A 20944-nucleotide genomic window follows, 5' to 3' on the forward strand; every position below is an offset into this window, starting at 1 on the left:
TCTACAAATGGCACAAGCCTGAAGGAGTTCTGCTGTGCGGTGGAGTTGCTAATGCTAACGGTTAGCTTCTACCAGCCGGGACGTTCTCTGTGGTCTCCCAGACGTTAAACCAACAACAGCCTTCCCCGTCGTGAGTCAAAATGGATGAGTCCATGAATTTTAATTGACAGTGTGATGTAGATCTGTCAGGCTTTTCTAATCCTAGAGTTTTGCCGTCTATTATCTATCAAAAACTAACACAGCAGATAGGTGTAGGAGACTTTTTTTCACAGCCAGCCTGCATGAAAAATCCTGAGTGACCAATTATGATCAGAAATAATCACAAAAAATGTATTTTCAGTGTTCCACGCCTTTAAATAAGAGGTGATTTGTCCAATTTTATTGTGAAAATAAACAATTGAAATGCAAATAAATGCAGCTGAATTCTACGAGGGTTGGTAGATTCAGATTCTGATACATCTTATTAACCCTCCCTCTGCCCCAAACCCCCCATGGGGAAATTATGTGGTTACAGCACCCAAAAGACATATAAAAATAACAGTGAATGGGGATTAAATTCACAATCAAATGAAAAATGCAACAATAATGACAAGAGGAAAATAGGGTGTTATTGTTCCAGGTAAATATTGAAGCTGTGGTTGTTACCAGTGAGAGTTGTCCCTTGAATCTCTCCTTTCCTCAGAGCATTGCCCTGGAAATTCAACACATCATCAGTCAAACACATTATATAAATATATATATAAAAAAACCTTAATGACTCACACTTGTTAGTGATCAAAACATAAACTCATACAGGATGCTTCACTATTAGCTCAGGTTAAGTGCATGAAATAAAGTTGGCATATTAATATCTTAATAAAGAAAAAACACAGAATCAGTTCACAAGTTAATTAAAGCACCGAGAGAATTTCCAATTTCCCATATTATTAATTGTTTATTAACTGTCTGTTGCTTGGAAACAGACATCAAGCTGATTATGAAGAGCAGGTACTTTTCCTTTTTTTAAAAAAATAGCTTATATTTGTTATGTTGAACTCCCTCATCCTCAGGAAGCACACAGTCACTGAAAATGACACACCGACATGTGTCTTTAATAAACTTGGCTATTTACAAGATGGCTGCATCATTGAGTGGGAGGAAAATGACTAAATTTGTTGTCTGTGAAATGGCCCAAAACCCACTTGAAGTAAGAATGGAAGTCCCCATCACTAAGGAGGAGTAAGGATGTGGGCTCAGCACCTATTTGTGTCCTGATTTCTCTGCCCACAGGCTCCCCCTACAGGACGACAGAGGGACTGTGTTACTAGACAGCAAGCTGGGACAAAAGGAAGGGGAGGGCAAGGGGGTTTTCCCCTGCTTGTTTGTTATCTTTAGGCTAAACTTTCAGTTTTGCTGAGGACTGGTTAAAATAGACCACACAGAATGTGAAAAGAGAGACTTTAAGACTAATCAATCCTATGATTTAGATTTAAGAAACTCAGATTGTGGAAGAAAAGACTACAAGACTTTTGATTTATTTTTACCTCAATTTCTAACTGTGTGTACAGATTAGTCATGAAAAATGAACCACAACAATCAATATTTGAAATAACTTCAGCAATAACTGTCCATATCGATCCACATTGATGACATTTTTACAGTTTAATGATCATAAACACATAGGCAGATTGATTTGGATGCACCCCCAGGATGTGTTGCTTAGTGAAGCATCTGTCCTTTGTCGTGCATCTTCTTATCTCTAATCCCATAACTGCTGTTAAGGATGTTTAGCAGAAAGTATTAAGTGTTTACTCTGACTGATACAGTTCAGAAGATTAGCTTCAGCTATGAGCATCTTCATCCACAGATCAGTGTGAAAAATAGCTTTATTTAGAAATAGCAAGAGTCCTGCAGCCTGCAGGATCCAAATCCATCGCCATAGCAACACGTAGTCAACATTTGAGCATGCAACGTTTTCCCACATCTTAATGCTCGGCTCTCACTCATTTTCTTTGGCACCCCTTGCCCTTTTAATTTCAGCATAGAACACAGAGTTTAAACAACGGTAGAGGAATAAAATATTAAATTCTGCCAAATTCAAAAGCACAGGACTGGAGTATGCAGCTCTAACATAATCACAAGAAGTAAAACACTGAAAAAACACTGCTGCCAGGAGTTTATCATCTGTTCCACGGAAGAGCTGCTATCACATTATTCTTTAACAGAGCAGGGCCGTAGTAGGTGGCAGACTTTTCATGCTCACTGGAGAGAGATGGACTCGCACTGAGCTGCAGGACCCTCGGACATGGTGGGTGGTCTTCCTCAGGGACCGTGTGGAGGTGGCGACACGAAGTTCTGTCAACTTTATGAGTGACATCTTTGTTGAATTTTCAATAGTTTGTGTATAATTTTATATACTTAGTGACACAGTTTAAAATGTTAATTACACTGTGATGCAACACTGACACAAATATTTACGCACAGCTTAAAATCAACAAAAATCTCCAATCAAGATTATGTTTTAAAATAAATCTACACTCCTAACATGATTTATTTCTAATCAGAAGGTTAAAATGCTGATAAGATTATCAATGATGGAGCCCAATGCTGATATTTTCACTGATAAAACTAAGAAAATGCAGGAAATCAAGAAACAAGATCATCTCTAGTCTAAACTTTCCTAAATGAAATTTCAGCACTTTCAGGGCGAGATTTCAATCGTTACTTTGGTTCTCATTTATACAAGAACAACTAATTTCAGTGGCACTTTCAAAACCTTGAAAATACATTAATTTAGCTTTTTTAAGGATCTGAAGCATCATGAAGCAAATGCCTTGCCTCAACTAGTCTTTCTCCCTTTTTGCTGTTTCTTCAGAAGTGTTGTGAACCACCACCTCATTGCATCTGATTGTATTCAGTGTTTTTGTGTTTCAGGTGTGAAGATGCTCATGAGGAATTGCAATAATTACATTAAGTCAGAAGCACTAAACTTTAAGGTTCTTTCAGTATTGGGTGCACCTTAAACCTAATTTAATGATTAAGTTAATTTTCCTTGCATATGAAATCAACCAAACACTTTATTCACTGTCCTGAGCAGCCTCTGTGTGGATTCAGACTCCCTAATGGAAAAAAAACCTGAATGACAAACCAAAAATTCAAACTGAAAATTCTGTTATACCTGCAAAACAAAGACATTTAATGTATTTAATTTTATTTTACCATATCGTCATTTAATCTAATGGTTTCAGTTTCTATTTAATTTATTTATTAATTTACCTACTGATGATGATGTTTAATGTGAGTAAGTGGGTTCTGTTTCACCTTCCTGCAAAGATAAAAACTGAAGGGATGAAAAAGCAAAACTGATATTTATCATCTCATCAAGCAGAATTTGTCATTGCCCCTTGTCCTCTAGCTGTGACAACGAGGTCACATTGATCAGAGAAATGGAGATAAAACCTGAAATGATCAATCTGATCTCTGCATTTCTACGTAAATGAGACTGTCTCTAAAGCTAAGTTGTTTAAACAGTACATAATACTAATACTTTGGACACAAAGTGGATCGGGATGCTATTTGTTAAAGATGGGACCGATGATCGAGACATTATGACAGGAAGCATGTGCTTTTGGAGATGGCCTTCAAAAAGACAGAGCTCCAGCAAGCTGTTGTGCAGCTGACCCGGACCTCTGAGCAGCCTGAGAAAAGCAACAATGGAAAACACATGAAGTCATGGATTCAGCTCAGAAAAACAAATACAGAAAACACATTTGGTCCAGAAATCATTTTACCCTCAAAGTTTTCTTCTTTAGTTTTGTTCAGCGCATTGGCTCAACCTCTTCAGCTTTATTTCAGTCCTCGCTTTGTTGTTCATCATAGCAAAGCTTGCTTTCATGTTTCACCGGCTATTTCACACTCTGGGTCAAACAAAGGCAGAAAGGATCCCAAACAACCTACACAATATGAACAATTTCTATATAATGTACAGTGTTGGGAGTAACGTGGTACAAAAGTAATTATTTACTGTAATGCATTGCTTTTTGCTTTAATGTGGTAATGTAAGGCATTACAGGGAAAGAAAATGGTAATATTTACTTGGTACAATTGTCAGTAACGCGATAATTACAATGCATTATTAAACCCAGAATCAAGATGTGGGTTTCCTAAAAATTCAAATTGCATGAAGCCTGAAAAAAGATCCAGTATCCACATATATTACGTCATTTATGGACTCAGCTTTGCGGGCAGTCCATGAGCAGAGAAAACGCATGTCACGGTGCGGGCAGGGGGTTTGGACCCGAAGTGCAGAAATCCAGAACACACAGGCAGGAGTGGTTGAAAAAACATAAAATCCTTTATTTTAGAAAATAATCAAAATCCAAAGGAAGGGAGGCAAAAACCTAACCACTAAACCAAGACTAACAAAAAGCTCACCCACTAAGCAGAAAACCAGAGACTAGTACGGAGGGACAAAACAACATTGACATAGACAATGGACCGACAAGACAGAGTGACAAGACAAGGTTTTTACAAACAGAGAGGAGCAATAAGGGAAACAGGCAGCAGGTGTGTGGAGTGAGGGCTGGAGGGAAAGCAGGTGAATACAATTATCTAAATGGGGAACAGAACCAGAGGAGGGCAGATAAACCTAAAACTATAAAACACAAAACTAAACCTAAAGACTGAGGGCCAAAAATAAACAACTAATAACTAGACGGATAAGGAGGACTAAATAAAGATTGATTAGGAATGGGGAATGATTAGAAAGACACCTGAGGGAAGTCTACAGAGGGCTGGGGATAATAATGGGACACAAGAGGAAAACCTGGAGTGGGAACTGGAGGGGCTGGGGAACAAAGGGACACAGAGTATGACAACGCAGCAGTAATGGCTCAAATACTCCAGCTGCGTCCTGCGCACGGCCGCTGTTTTATTCACAAAATCGCTCCACCAAGACAAAGTAATTTGTTTGCAATCGTTTATATCAGCCCATATTCTCTGGTACTTCATGTACTTTTCAGCTGAGTTCATAATCTGCGCCCCGGTGATTTCAGCTCACTGCTGCTGGAGCGCAGCGCATATTAAGCTTTTTTTTTTTTTGGCGTTCAGTAGATCCCTTTGGCTGATTAGTTAGAAAGTAGGAAATCTAGAAAACTGTTTTTCTGGAAGACGGAGAAAACATGCAGCATGCAGGAAAGTTAGAGAGAAAGGGCAGGAAATTATTTAAATAAAGTCAAGAAAACAAAACAAAGTGCTTGAAAATAAGAAAAAAGTAGGTAGATTTATCCCCAATACACATTTTTACCAGTGAAAATCAATAATATATAAGCATTTAATATTTATGCATGTGATAGAATCAGATCACCCCAGAAGTCACTCCCACATCCAGGGCCGTATCAAGGCATTTGAGGACCACGGCAAATATAGGCTTGGAGCCCCTACCACCTCACTCCCTGCTCAGTTAATATAAGATGGCAGCGTGCTGAGAGTACAGATTGTTGTTGCTTTTATTTAATAAACAATCATTTTAAAGCACTGTTATTATATCTGCCTGTTTTTAACAGCAATCCTAGCTCAGATACCACATCACAGTTTTGAAGTAACTTGCCCAACACTGTTAATGTAGAAAAAGCTGTGCAGCGAAGCTTTTCCTGTAGGTCATGTAGAAGCCTGACACAGCAAAGCAACAGTTTTCTGTAAGGCATCTGGACAAAGGCAGACGGGTGTCAGACGTCACATGAATCAGAATTAGAGTTGAACGTTCTGTAAACATGATCAGAAACATTATTTGTTTTATTTAATAACAGATGACAGACGTACAGCCAGCTGATTCACGACAGGTGTTGCTCACCGTGTGAACGTAAACTTAATGCCTCCTCAGCTTCAGAGTAAAGGATGAGCCGTGTGTTTGTGTAACATCTAAACATGAATTCCACCAGGAATCCTCTGACACAAGCCAGGTAGGAGTCCACAAAGAGGTGGTGGGTGGGTGCAGGGGTGCGATTTCAGCAGGAATACCCACTTGCCCAACAACGCTTCTCCTTCCTCATGTGGGTGAGTGCTTCCCTTTGTCAGCAAGAGTTACTCATGCACTTCCTTGAATACCTCCCCACCCCCCCACCACCCCACTCCTTGCTTACCCTGTAAACCCACACCTACGACAATCAGCACCCACGTTCCTCTAGTGCAGCTCTGAGAGCATCGTTCTCCCTTTTCCTTGCAGTCAGGCTAACAGACGGGGAGAGAGAGCATGACAGATGGTGTTCACAGCTCTATTTCTGAGGCTGGACTTGTACCGCCACAGCCCCCCCCCCCCGCATATTCCACTCAAGCCAAGTGCTTATGACTACCTCCTCATCGTTCTCACAGTAAATCAGCCCATTCATTTGCAGGGTTATTGAGAATTAAAAGTGTGTTCATCGCAAGAACCCTCAGGGCTTGCAGGTCAAACACACACTGTGACAAGAGGGAAATCAGTGTGACTTGATTAAGAGAAGAAGGCATGGTTTTTTTATTTGTACTTTAGCTCTCATGTTGCTGTGTGCCAGACTTAACCGACTAAAGACCCAACTTCAATAAATTAAAAACACCTACTTAGTCATGATTCTTGTGGTTCTCTGATGTGACCAAAGACAGACAGCCAGGCTTTTCACCATACCCGTCTTTCGTTTTGATGTGTTCTCGTCTGTTTTTTATTGTGCTTTGTACAGCTGTGATGCTGGTGGCAGTTTCTGTGCACCCACAGGCAGACAGACATGGAAACATCAGCGTTTAAAACCTATTTGGTGTCCAGATTCAAAAGTTGTTTCCGTGACCACATTTTCCTGCAATGACACAAACAGACCTGCAGACACAAGTTGATAACATTACCAGAGATATTGTCACAGCTGATAACCACTGAAGCAAATCCTTAAGCTGAAACTGGTACCTCATGGTATGAAATCACATTTAAATGGAGATATTCTTAACATCTGCACAGATGTTTTTAACCAGTGAAATTTATGACATTTGTCACCTCTGGTTAAAGTTAGGCCATACTGACATCTGGCTGGAACAGCTTTTGTGTGTTTTTGACAATGCACGTGTGTCATATTGTCAAGTGGTGGTCCTGAAGTTTCCCCACAAAAGTTAATTTTCAGCACTTCAGAGTGTTTGTATACACCGTCAGACAAAATGACGCACACTACTGGTGCAAACCTGACATCTTAATCAGATGTCTCAAACTCTGGTTTTCATCCTGCTCCAACACAAAAGACTGACAAACCTGAATGAGAGCGTCGTTTCTCAGCTCTCTGCAGCACATTAAAGTTATTTTTCCAACAGCACCACTCAACTAAAAATGGTTCAGTACAGCCTGGGTTAACATAGATAAAGTTAAAGTCCCATTAGTTGTTGTCACACACACTGATGTGTGTGCGAAATTTGTTCTCCGCATTTGACCCATCCGCTGGAGGAGCGGTGAGCTGTAGACACAGCTGCGCTCGAGAACCATTTGGTGGTGTAAGGCTTTGCTTTCCACCATGTGGGCAGTTAAATACTTTGTGAACTACATTGGCGGACAGAAAATCATCATTGAGACACAACACCAGCCGGTTACCTTCCTTAACAGTCAGCGCATCAGAGATGGTGTGGTGACCAATTCGCGAATCGCTTCGTGGCTGCTGGCTCTTCAAAGTTTCGACATCGAGGTGCGCTACGCCCAGAACCGACGTAGCCCTCTTGGCATGGGTTTGGCTGCGTGCCAACACTGCTCGGACGACGCCATCGCGTCAGTCCCGCCAGCCAGGCCCCCTCAGACTTTTCTAAACCATCACTTCTACGACCAGAACCTGCGAACTCACCTGCTTGCAGCATTCTCGTTCGCACAGGCATCTCTGGAAAAGTCAGCTGAAGGCAGAAAAACTTATTACGATAAGAAAGCCTCACATTCCGAACTCGATGTAGGTGACCAGGCCTGGTACTACATTTTCGCTCCCAAAACGGGTAACAACAATGCGACCTCGGGGAAGCTGGCTAAGAAACTTTTGCCCAGATGGTCGGGTCCTTACCTGATTACAGATAAGATCTCTCCGGTCGTGTATCAGATCAAGATCGCCGACAAAAACAAGGCGCCCGTCTACAAATGGGTACACAGGGACCATATCAAACTGCACAAGGGTCCCACAGATTTGGCCGATACCAATAACAACAATCCACCGACTTCAAAAGGGGGGTGATAAATACGTCCCGTGGGTTCCACAGATTTCTGTCTCTGGTTACACAAATTTGTTTGTTTGTGAGTGTACATGGTTGTCTTTCCTGTTATACGTCACGTGCAGACTTAAGGTGTGTTGAGACGGACGTGCTGTGGGCTCCTGGAGTCAGGTAAAAGGCCAGGTAACAGGGAGTGGGTTAGGCCACATAGTACTGTTGTCCAAACTTTTGTTTTTTAATCTTTACTAATCACAATTCCTTAGGGGTACATTAACATGAACATGATTACTAACCACTGATTTACATTTTAGTGCTGATTTACATTTCTGTTTTTTTATAGTACCTTTGACCAGTTGATTTTTACAGTGAAAATTATGTTTGTGATTATCAATTCTTTGATTTATCCTACGGGGCTATAACCAATTTTGCCCCTGTCCTGACACAAGTATTTACAGTGAGGATTCACTGATACCAGTTAGGGTTTCTTTCATTTTTCTGCTTCTCGCATCATCCCTTTTTGCATCTAACACAGACAGGGTTGCATCCATTTCTTCACTTCATGGGTAATTACACATAAAACTAACACATAGTACAAAAGGCACTCATAGGTTTTTATTATTTTTTATTTCTTTGATGACATGAAATGCACTTTTGTCGTGTCTACATTGAAGTGCCTACACTGTGCTCTCTCTCCTCTGCTGAGCTTGTGAGGATCCTGCTTCCTGGGGGTGGATCCGTGACTCGTCATCTGCATCGACTACTCCTGGGTGGTGCTCCGGCTCGTTGGCCTTGGTCGACTGTGGTTCCGGCATGGCTGCTGGGACACCTCATTCGTTGGGATTACTGTCAACTGCTCTTCCCTTTTTGTGGATTACGATAAGAACTCTTTCCAAGTTCAAATTTTATTTGGCATATTACCCTGCCAGCGGATACAACAATCGATTTTTAATTGGAATACTACCCTGTTCGTGGATACGTTCAAGATTTGCTCCTGCTTTGCTTTATTGCCCGTGAGGATATGAAGTTGCTGTTGCTTCGTTTATGGCTTCCATGGGGAATAATTAATAACCTGCTGACTTGTGTTCTTCCTGAGGAGTATGCGAGACTGTTCTCCGGCGTGGGGTTCGTGCCTCACCACAGATGGCTGTTCCCTTGGGATCACATCCAGTTCTGTTGTCAAGATTCTTCATAACTTGGGTTTGTTCAACGACCAAGTGGTCTCTTGAAGGACCACATTGACCTTGAAAAGGGGGGATATGTAAGGTTATGAAGTTCATTGTTTTGAACTCCACACAGCTGCCCCCTGTGCACAATAACACCCGTGTAGAAAAACCAAGGTCGGGTGTTCCTCAGACTGTTTACATTCCAGGAGAAGAGTCCGAAGGAGAAGAAGAAGCTTTACTTAATCAAAGTACTTTATTTGTGATTAAAATTATTAAGCAAAACAGATGTTGATCAATAATAATCAAGTGAATGATCTGTGAAATAAATATGTCATGAGTTATGTTTAATGAAAACAGGACTATTACACAGACAGACTGATTCTCATCTCCATAGAAACGCATGACACATTGTTCCAACCAATCAGAGCTTTCGGCTGCCGCAGGAGAATCTGGCTTGTTGACTTAAAGTATCCAATCCGCTTTACTAAAACTTTCAACAATTCAGAGATATAAAACAAGGCAACGCCATTTTAAGTCAGTTCCATTTTGACTTCAGTTCTATTCACCGTCATCCTAAAGAAAAGCACAGCCTGGCCAGATGTGTTTTCTTCTTTAAACTAAGAACTATGAAGCGGGAGATTTTCGTCGTTTAACAACCAGACGACATCCTTTCAAAATAAGAGCACCTGCCATCGCCGCCGAACGGTACCGGGGTCGACCCTCCAGACGGGCTTTGAAACGTTGTGATCGCTGCACCGACAGCTCCAGCGTACATCCGAGGTCTCCAGACCTGGCATTTCCTGATCTACCTGGGAGACCCCCACTGGGTACGTACATGGCAAAATAGCGGCTCATGTCATCACTTTGTAAGCCTCGTGATATCTAGTCATAACAAAGACGACCAGATTCATTGACGTCAGCCTAGAGAGTCTGAACCATACACACACACACACACACACACACACACACACACACACACACACGCACCAACACAACATCCGAATCCATTTTCATCCATCACAGAGTTAGTCCTGGTAGATTGTTTAGAATTTATAATTCAGAAATTAAAGATTCTCAAACGATCCCATCTCTCTCTCTTTTCTTATCTCAAAGTCAATACAGAGTGTTTAATTAAACTTCCTGATGATAAAAACAGCCTATTCTTCTGTTTATAAAAAGTGAACTACTTCCAGTGTATTAAAATACAACTCTAGATAGTTACATCACTTCAATTCCGTTACAGTGGTTTAACCCCCCAATGCCCCCAAGGCATTGGGTCTCATTTTCTTCAAAGTCTTTAGTATGACCCAACCAGGAATCGAACCCTGATTGCCCAGTCTCAGTGAGGACACTCTACCACTAGGCCACTGATCACTTCAGTGTAGTTGGTTTTCCCTGGTAAGGGTGGTGAAGGGGACAAAAATAGCACAAGGTGAACAGTAAACAATGTGAAGTGATCTGTATGCCAAAAAGAAACACAACACAGCATAAAAATGAAGGCAATCATGAGCATTCTGTTTTGTCTCCAGCTTTTTGTCAGACTCTAAACCCGAAAACGACTGCAGGCAGCAAGGCAGCACACAGAGAGCTCCAGCCTGGCTATATGTGAATAGGAGTGGGCAATCTACGGTTGTCATTCAAATGATCTCTGCATTTTATTGGACAACAAACACAGGGCGTACTCACCGCTACGAATGACAGCCAATGATGCAGTCCCTCATACACTGACACAAACACATCCTTTTTCTAAATAAATGACTTAAGTATCTCTATCTGCTCTTGACTAAAGCAAAATCCTATGTCTAAATAGTCCAAAGTTGATGCCAAAGCTGTTTCAAACGAGCCGCCACCATTTTAGTTGTTTCGCTCAGTTGTAGGAACAGACTGCAAGCAGGCCCAGATTAATGCACAGGCTTGAAATGGCGTAAGCCTAGGGGCCTCATGTGTTTTGGGGCCCCCATTGGCCAGCTAGCAGTGGAACTGGATTTAAGCAATGCAGTTGATTTAGTTGGTTCACTAAGGGATTATGTGGTCAGCCTGCGGGATGATTTTGAATCATCTGAAAATGCTGTAAAAAACATGTCTCCATCTGTCTCACAAACTTACAAAGCATCTGCTTAACAAAGGAAAAGAAAAAAACATTCAGATGAATCATCTGAACCTTACAGTGTGCGACCAGGCCGAGACAACTTTGGGACAACAGTATTCATAGCCATCATAGATTGACTCCTTGCAGAACTGGATCGGAGATATGATCCCTACAAAAACATCCAACAAATGTTTGGATTTCTGAACAAACTGTCATCCATTGCCTTGGAAGATCTGTGTAGTGAAGCTACAACTTTCCAGGAAAAACACAGAAGTGATTTAGGAGTAGATTTTGCAGAAGAAATTGTACATTTTAGAGAATATGGTAAGGAAACTCACAACAAGGAAACCTCTGCAATGTTACTCCTGAAGGATTTGAGGGAAAAAAAACTACAGTGTTCCCTAATGTTGACATTGCACTGCGACTTTTTATGACCCTGCCTGTGACCAATGCCGGCGGTGAGGCTCTTTTTCAAAACTGGGACTGATTAAAAACAGACTGAGATCCACAATGGGTCAAAACAGATTAAATAGCCTGACGCTGCTGTCTCTAGAAAGTGACATTCTGCAGAAACTGGATTTTACAAGCCTCATCGATGACTTTTCTACCAGAAAAGCAAGGAAGGCGAACTTCTAAAGGTAGGAACACATTTTGTTCATGTATTGCATTACTGTTGACTATGAATGTCTGCTGTAGACCTATGACAAAACTATTACCTCCAAAATGACAGGCCTGTGTATTGCTTTAGTCTAATTGCTGATGTAAGCTTGTGTTCAGCTGAATCAAGAGTTTTGTGAGAGTACAGTAATGTACTTGTTTGTGTATTTTACATGCTGTGATGTGGCCTAATGGGAGTGAGTCTATTTGGTGTCTAGTTGTTGATGTTGCTTTGTGTAAGCTACAGTTTGTGTAGCAAGTGAGTTGGCTGACCTGCTATCCAAAAGTCAATCATTTAGTTTAAGGTGTGTATCAAGATATGTAGTGTTATACTACTTAATAGTATAATAGCTGCTGTGTGTACAGTTGCCTTGTATTTTTCTTAACGGTTATTGTAGTGCTAGCTAATTTGTGTGGAGTGTGGGCCTATTTAGTGAACGGTTGTTGCTGTTGTTGTTTATATTTTCAATAAAGAAACTTATTATGATAATTGGTAGTACTACTTCTACTACTACTTCTACTACTACAACTATATGCAAGTGATTTGAACAATCTAAAGCGGTTCTTGAGACCCGAGACCTAGGGGTTTCCTGGGGCGACATACAGTTTTGTCCTTTAACACCAAAATTTGTACTTTTTCAGTCATATTTGATTAATCATGAATGAATCATGGTTAATTCACAAATACCCTATGATTAATTTGATTAACATTTTTATTTGTTTGACAGTCCTAATTAAAATAAATGTTTTAAATTTATTTATTTCAAACAAATAAAACAATACATATAATAATTTCCAACTTAGATAACTTATCACAACCATAATTGTTTGAAAAGGAATAGGAAGAAGCATACCTTATTTCACCTATCCCTAAATCAATTTACTCATACTTTAAAAATTTAAAATATCACAATACAACAACTTCTGAACACAACATCACAATACAACAACTCAAAAAGTATCAACATCAATTACAACAACGTTAATATATATTATCACTACAGTACATATACAGGGAGTGCAGAATTATTAGGCAAGTTGTATTTTGGAGGAATAATTGTATTATTGAACAACAACCATGTTCTCAATGAACCCAAACATCTCATTAATATCAAAGCTGAATGTTTTGGGAAGTAGTTTTTAGTTTGTTTTTAGTTTGAGCTATTTTAGGGGGATATCTGTGTGTGCAGGTGACTATTACTGTGCATAATTATTAGGCAACTTAACAAAAAACAAATATATACCCATTTCAATTATTTATTTTTACCAGTGAAACCAATATAACATCTCCACATTCCCAAATATACATTTCTGACATTCAAAAACAATACAAAAACAAATCAGTTCAATTCAAATTCAAAAATACTTTATTAATCCCAGAGGGAAATTGATTGATGTAGTAGCTCAGGATAATAATAATAATCAAGTCATCAAAGAGTTGTTGTATATTACAATGGCTGTTGGCAGGAAGGATCTCCAGTAGCGGTCAGTGTTGCAGCGAAACTGAAGAAGCCTCTGACTGAAGACACTCTTCCGTTGTCAGACAGTCTTGTGAAGAGAATGCTCAGGGTTGTCCATAATTTTCTTGATTCTCTGGAGAATCCTTCTTTGCATTATCTCCTCCAGTGGTTCCACAGTCATCCCCAGAACAGAACCAGTCTTTTTTATTAGGCTGTTGAGCCTTTTCAGGTCCCTGCTTCTGATGCTGCTGCCCCAACAAACGATGGCTGAAGAGATTACACTCTCAACAACAGACTTGTAGAAGATCTGCAGCATCTTGCTACAGACATTGAAGGACCTAAGCGTCCTCAAGAAGTGCAGTCTGCTGTGTTCCTTCTTGTAAACAGCTTCACTGTTCTTTCTCCAGTCCAGTCTGTTGTCCAGGTGAACTCCAAGGTATTTGTATTCCACAACCACCTCCTCTTCTTCTCCCATGATGGAAACAGTGTTTGACTCCACCCTGTTTCTTCTGAAGTCTAAAATCATCTCCTTTGTTTTGTTCACGTTCAAGGTCAGATGATTGTTTCCACACCATGCCACAAAGCGCTCCACCAGCTCTCTGTACTCAGCTTCCTGTCCATCTCTGATACACCCGACAACTGCAGAGTCATCTGAGTATTTCTGTAGATGACAGGTCTCTGATTTGTACTGGAAGTCTGAGGTGTACAGGGTGAAAAGGAATGGTGAGAGTACAGTCCCCTGTGGTGCTCCAATGTTACTGATCGCCTGGTTTGTTGTGCAGTTCTTCAGCCTCACAAACTGTGGTCGGTTTGTCAGGTAGTCTTTAATCCAGGTGATAGTTGAGGCCACCACCTGTGTCTTCTGGAGTTTCTGGCAAAGTACATCAGGCTGGATTGTGTTAAATGCACTGGAGAAATCAAAGAACATGACCCTCACAGTGCTGCCTGCTTTGTCCAGATGACAGTGGATTGGTTGAAGCAGCTGGATGATGGCATCTTCAACTCCAACCCCATGGCAATAAGCAAACTGCAGTGGGTCCTGCTATGTCCTAGTTTGCTTATTCAGGTGGACCAACAGGAGTCTCTCCAGGACCTTCATGATGTGGGATGTCAGAGCAACCGGTCTGTAGTCATCATTGACTGATGGGCGAGTTTTCTTTGGAACTGGAACAAGGCAGGATGTCTTCCACAGGACTGGAACCTTCTCCTGGGCCAGGCTGAGGTTGAAGAGGTGCTGCAAAATCCCACAGAGCTGCTCTGCACAAGCCTTCAGTACTCTGGGGCTGACACCATCCGGACCTGCAGCCTTGTTCCTGTTCAGTCTCTCCAGCTGCCTCTTCACCTGACTTCTAGAGACAAATAGGTGTGAGGGGGAGGTAAATGGGGCAGCAGCATCTCCTGACTTGGTTGAAGACCGATTTATAGAACCAGAAGAGTCCATGACTGCGTTAGAGGACAAAAGAGCTGGCGTGTGACAGGAAAATGTTGGATCAGAGGAAGATGGGATGTCTGATTGGCTGGGGACAGGTGAGAAGGATGCCGGGTTTGTTCCTGAACTGAACCTATTGAAGAACTTGTTCAGTTCATTGGCTGTGTCCAGGCTGCCATCTGTGCAATCCTTCCTCCGCTTGAAGCCTGTGATCTTCTTCATGCCTGACTAGACATCTCTGATATTGTTCCTCTGTAGGTTGTTCTCCAGCGACCAATATATTCACCTTTCTTTGCAAGGACTCTCAAAAGCCTGCCATCCATGGATTCTGTCAGTGTTTTGATCTGTTCACCATCAACATTGTGTGCAGCAGCAACCACAGCCTCCCAGACACTGTTCAGAGAGGTGTACTGTTTTCCTTCCTTGTAAATCTCACATGTGATGATGGACCACAGGTTCTCAATGGGGTTCAGATCAGGTGAACAAGGAGGCCATGTCATTAGTTTTTCTTCTTTTATACCCTTTCTTGCCAGCCACGCTGTGGAGTACTTGGACGCGTGTGATGTAGCATTGTCCTGCATGAAAATCGTGTTTTTCTTGAAGGATGCAGACTTCTTCCTGTACCACTGCTTGAAGAAGGTGTCTTCCAGAAACTGGCAGTAGGACTGGGAGTTGAGCTTGACTCCATCCTCAACCCGAAAAGGCCCCACAAGCTCATCTTTGACGATACCAGCCCAAACCAGTACTCCACCTCCACCTTGCTGGCGTCTGAGTCGTACTGGAGCTCTCTGCCCTTTACCAATCCAGCCACGGGCCCATCCATCTGGCCCATCAAGACTCACTCTCATTTCTTCAGTCCATAAAACCTTAGAAAAATCAGTCTTGAGATATTTCTTGGCCCAGTCTTGACATTTCAGCTTGTGTGTCTTGTTCAGTGGTGGTCGTCTTTCAGCCTTTCTTACCTTGGCCATGTCTCTGAGTATTGCACACCTTGTGCTTTTGGGCACTCCAGTGATGTTGCAGCTCTGAAATATGGCCAAACTGGTGGCAAGTGGCATCTTGGCAGCTGTACGCTTGACTTTTCTCAGTTCATGGGCAGTTATTTAGCACCTTGGTTCGTCCACACGCTTCTTGCGACCCTGTTGACTATTTTGAATGAGACACTTGATTGTTCGATGATCACGCTTCAGAAGCTTTGCAATTTTACGACTGCTGCATCCCTCTGCAAGATATCTCACTATTTTTGACCTTCCTGAGCCTGTCAAATCCTTCTTTTGACCCATGTTGCCAAAGGAAAGGAAGTTGCCTAATAATTATGCACACCTGATATAGGGTGTTGATGTCATTAGACCACACCCCTTCTCATTACAGAGATGCACATCACCTAATATGCTTAATTGGCTTTTGAGCCTATACAGCTTGGAGTAAGTTAACATGCATGAAGAGGATGATGTGGACAAAATACTCATTTGCCTAATAATTCTGCACTCCCTGTACAAATCAGTAACCCTCTTGTCTATATCTGGAAAAAAAGTTATTTTTTATATAATATCTTCAATTGCACACAATATCTGCAGATAAGACCTAACAAGATGGATGAGAATGTTTCGCTTGGACCAAGCATTTTTGGTCCCGAACAAGTGTAGCCTATGGGCCCATGTACACCTGAATCCTCCCCTGAGACTGTTCGGGCCTGCTGAGGCTCCAATGGAACATGGGTAGCTTGAAAAGCAAAATCCTTTTGCTTCTGCTATGGTCTGTCTAGATTTCTGGGCTAAGAAAGCTCTGGAACAACCAGAACTTCATCATTTGCTGCTGTGGCCCGCAGACTCTGGAACTATCTCCCCCTGAGCCTGAGATCAGTGGACTCAGTGGTCTCCTTTAAAAACCAGTTGAAAACTCACCTGTTCAAGCTGCTTTTGTGTGACCTTCATCACCCTCTCCTTATTCTGCTCTTTCTATTTATTCCACCTGTCCCAGCAATCATCTGATTTCCCTCTTTCCTATTCATTTTCTCTCTCTTTCCTTACATTACAACTTATTTAATCACAACTGAAAAATGTTTCTCTCATTTTAAACATATTTAAAAAACATATTTGAAAATTTTTTTATACTTCAAATTTTTTTTGAAGCACCTCATGATTTTTATCTTGACAGGCACTATATAAAAGACAGTTTTCTTTCTTTTCTTTCTTTAACTGCACCTCTGAAACAATCAGTGTCTGGCAGGTGCTGACATCACATTTCTGGACTAGGTCAGAAAGCTAGGACACCAGGTACTGAAAAGTTGAGGGAAAGTTGGGGAAAAATAATGACCAAGGCTGTCAAATCAAACTAGTACTGGCACTTTTAAACTTTTCATGTCAGCGTACTGGTAGTTTATGTGGCCATTTATCAGTCAAAATCTCCTAAATTACTGAACAGAGGTCATATGACCCCCTCACTCATACAGTGGAGATCCGCCTTACCCCCTTACCAATACCGTATGTACAGAATTGATCTAGATTGCACAAAGTTGTGATCATCTTTCAAGAAGTCGACAAGCTTTGTTGAACCAATTAAGCAACACATTTGCACACAAAATGATCATAGCCAGTTCGATACTACCAAACATAGTTCCATCTCTATGGACCTGAGCTCGTAATTAACTGCTAGTGTTTCTACTTTCTTGTTATGTTGAAGAACACACTCTGAGTTTGTTGAGGCATCTTTGTGTCTGGCACTGAAAAGACACTCAATGTTATGTCCCGAGATGCCCCTGGAGATTCATTTGTCACTCTGTTCACCATGCTGCCATGGTAATGTAATCATTACCATGGCAGCATGGTGAAGTTTTATATTAAATGCTGACAAAGAGCCAGCTTATGTATCACTGTAGATATGATGGTTATGTTGACGTGTGCTTGAAGACATCCTAACCCAATGCCAATAGGACCTCAGCTGGCTCCTTTTGATGTGGAGAAGCAGTGGTTCTTCTCCAAGTCCCATAATGTGTTTGCTAAAGATTGATAAATGAGCTCCTCTCCCGATCTCCAAGGTTGTGACGTTTGGGCAACTTGTATTTGCAATAATTGTTTTGATCACTGCCCAAAGTTCACAACTACAGATTAGGGTTGGTAGACTTAGTTGCCTCTTCACCATTTCTTCACCCTTTCTGTCACTCTTTTGATTGAATGTACTGACGGGAAAGATCATGGATATTTGCCCACCTAAACAGTTTGAGAACACTTGCACATTTTCATCAAGTAATTTATCGTTTTAGATTTCTGCCAATGTTTATCTAATCTCACCTCTTTCCTTTTGAACCATTGTTAGATTCCAACATGACGTAAACACCGTACATAACACAGGTATGGTATAACAGTCTGGTTGAAGAAAATCCCACCAGCGATTAGCTTGGCAGGATCAAATGATCCAAGTGTAGGAAGGTGAAAATGAGTGGGGGAGTCACCCATGATCTGCTTCAGTGGGTCAACCAATTAACCCACTTAACAATGGCCTCCTGGACTAATGGCTTAAGAAAGACTCATTTGGTAATGAACTTGGGTTGGAAACACAAACAGTCCAGTTATTAACTCTTCAGACATCTCTGGCATCAGCTGACACACTGTAATACACTAAACCCACACTCATTTAGGAAGCTCATTAGTAGGACAGGACTATTACTCAAGCCACTGACTTAAGAAACGGCCACTCAGACTCATTATCTCACCCATCTATTCAGTCTAATTTGTAACTTAACCAAGTGGTCGTGGTGGTCATTTCATTCTCACAGAGCAGATTGGGCCCAGCAGGGCAGAGATGAGGCCACACTAAGAGCAATCTATTAAGGTAATATGATCCAAATTCTTCCTTTTCAGTTTCAGTGAGTGTGTAAGGGAGTTATGGGTGCTGATGAGTCTGTACTTTAATACTGTTGAGGGAAACCCAAGCCTGAGTTCCCAAGGTAACAGGCTGTTTGAGTGGGGGCTGGCTGACTCATTTAAAGGGAATCCTGGAACCTGAACAACACTGCCCACTCGCCCCGCCCCCAGTTTCATCAGCGCAACAAGCAAACAAGGTGCTGACATGTCCCCATACCGGGCTTCCCACCAACGGGGGCGGCAGTGGAAAATCCCTGCCTGAGCTTGCACATGAGTAGCATCAGGAGACATGTATGCACAGCCGCGAGGCCTTGCTCTTCCGAGCCTAGGGGGGTGTTCTGCTGGCAAAACCAGAAAGAAACAAACCTAGATGGTTGATAAAGCTGTGCCAACAAATACCTCCAAGAACATGACATGTTCTGAATAAAGGTGTAACAAAAATCTGAGGGGGCAGCAGTTAGGTATGGTAAACTGTCAACTACGCAGAATTAAAGTAAGTTGAGGAGGCAACGGTGACACTAAATAAATGAGTAGAAGAAGAAAAAGCAGTAAAAGGGAAAATGAAGAGGAAGGAGGAGTAGGTGGACAAGAGAACGAACTCTTTGTCTACTCGGTTAATCTAATCATTGAGAAATTAAAGGAGCTCAACAGGCGTGTAATTGATCTCCTAATTATTTTTAGGTGAGTCTGTTCTTTTGACTTTGGAAGGATGGGGAGCTTAAGTGAAAGTGGGAAGGAAAACTTTGATGCAAGAGCCTGCAATCCGCAACAAATAATAACAAACAGCCTCAATTTTCACCTTGTAGCGAATAGTCAGTCCTACATATGAACATTAGTTACACGGAACAAAAGCAGCATCTTAAAAACAAATCCCAAAAGCTTTAACTAATTATTTCAAAAACAGTGCACACCCTCAGTCAGCAACCCTGCTGTTTAGTGTGGCTGTTTGATTTGCTTCTGTCCAGTTACATCTGCTGATAACTACAGTTCATTCAGTGTCTTTAGTCATTAACAACTGAGAGCTGGTACAAAGGGATTTAAGAGGCAGCATTACTGTTTTGAATCACTGGATGTTTAATTCTTCTATTATAATTGAGGCAGCAGCGAGACAGAGGTTATGGTAACTGCTGGAAACCTGTCCCACTTCACAGAAAGGTTAATGAACCTTACAAGTCCTATGGGAGATGGAGTATGCTGTTAATTTGACAAACGTGGGAAATAAATGCTTTTATGCTTTTATTGACGGTGACCAATAGCGGCCTTTGCTGGAATGAAAGGTTTTAGTCTTTTAGGTGCTTTGCTGTGAGGCAAAACAATAATGTGGAATGCATTTGTTGGAAGAAACTAAGTACATAATTGTTTGAATAGCAATTTCAGGCCAAAAAAGCATCTTCATTATTAATTCCTACTTTTGGGGAACATATACTGTGCAAAAATGTGGAGTAACTTGTTTCATGTTATGAAACAAATGCCTTTATTTGGAATACATTAATGGGGATGTATAATTTTTAAAAGCTGTATTTTAAAATCTACATATTTCCACATTCAGTTGTATGCACCATTGGTCTGGATTTCATTTTGTAAGGGCATCAAGGGTATAAATGCACTGGAAGCTGGAGTGAAAAGCATGCAACTTTGTCACTGATTTCCTACATTAGTCTGAATTAAAAGGAACTGTTGTAAAACATGACTGTTATATGTCTTTATGGTGGTTTCAGGTGCTTACAGAAAAAGAAATGTTCACTGAATCTGACAAAGGCAACAATCTGGACATAAAAAGTTCTGTTTCCACACCTCCAAACATTTAGGAGCACACTATAAGTCAAACTAATCTGTACATTTCTAAACTAAAGTGACATTGGTAGGGTGTTATCACATGAATATGATGAATGAAATTACTCAGGTGCCTATTCTTTTATTTATTAGACATTTTGTGTGCTTTACTAGGTTGCCTAAGCGCTTAATGAGTCTATATAATAATAATAATATTAATAATAATAATAATAAATATGGATCATATCAATATATTATTGTCACAAGAACGCATTCATAGCAACTAAGGGTTGACTGTTAGAGGATTTTGCTTGACCAGTGTGTTGACCTTAAAAACA

General features: G+C 41.1%; 1 protein-coding gene across 2 annotated transcripts in view; it reads right to left on the bottom strand.

Annotated features, from left to right (window-relative positions):
• LOC107393761 (phosphatidylethanolamine-binding protein 4) overlaps positions 1–20944 on the bottom strand; it is a 77161-nt gene that overhangs the window by 11296 nt on the left and 44921 nt on the right. For both annotated transcript variants that reach the window (XM_054731414.2, XM_054731413.2), the window contains one exon: positions 646–691. In XM_054731414.2, coding sequence (XP_054587389.1) covers positions 646–691 — 46 coding nt within the window. The remainder of the gene's footprint in view (positions 1–645; positions 692–20944) is intronic.

The sequence above is a fragment of the Nothobranchius furzeri genome, chromosome 17 (genome assembly GCF_043380555.1).
Source record: "Nothobranchius furzeri strain GRZ-AD chromosome 17, NfurGRZ-RIMD1, whole genome shotgun sequence".
NCBI lineage: Eukaryota > Metazoa > Chordata > Actinopteri > Cyprinodontiformes > Nothobranchiidae > Nothobranchius > Nothobranchius furzeri.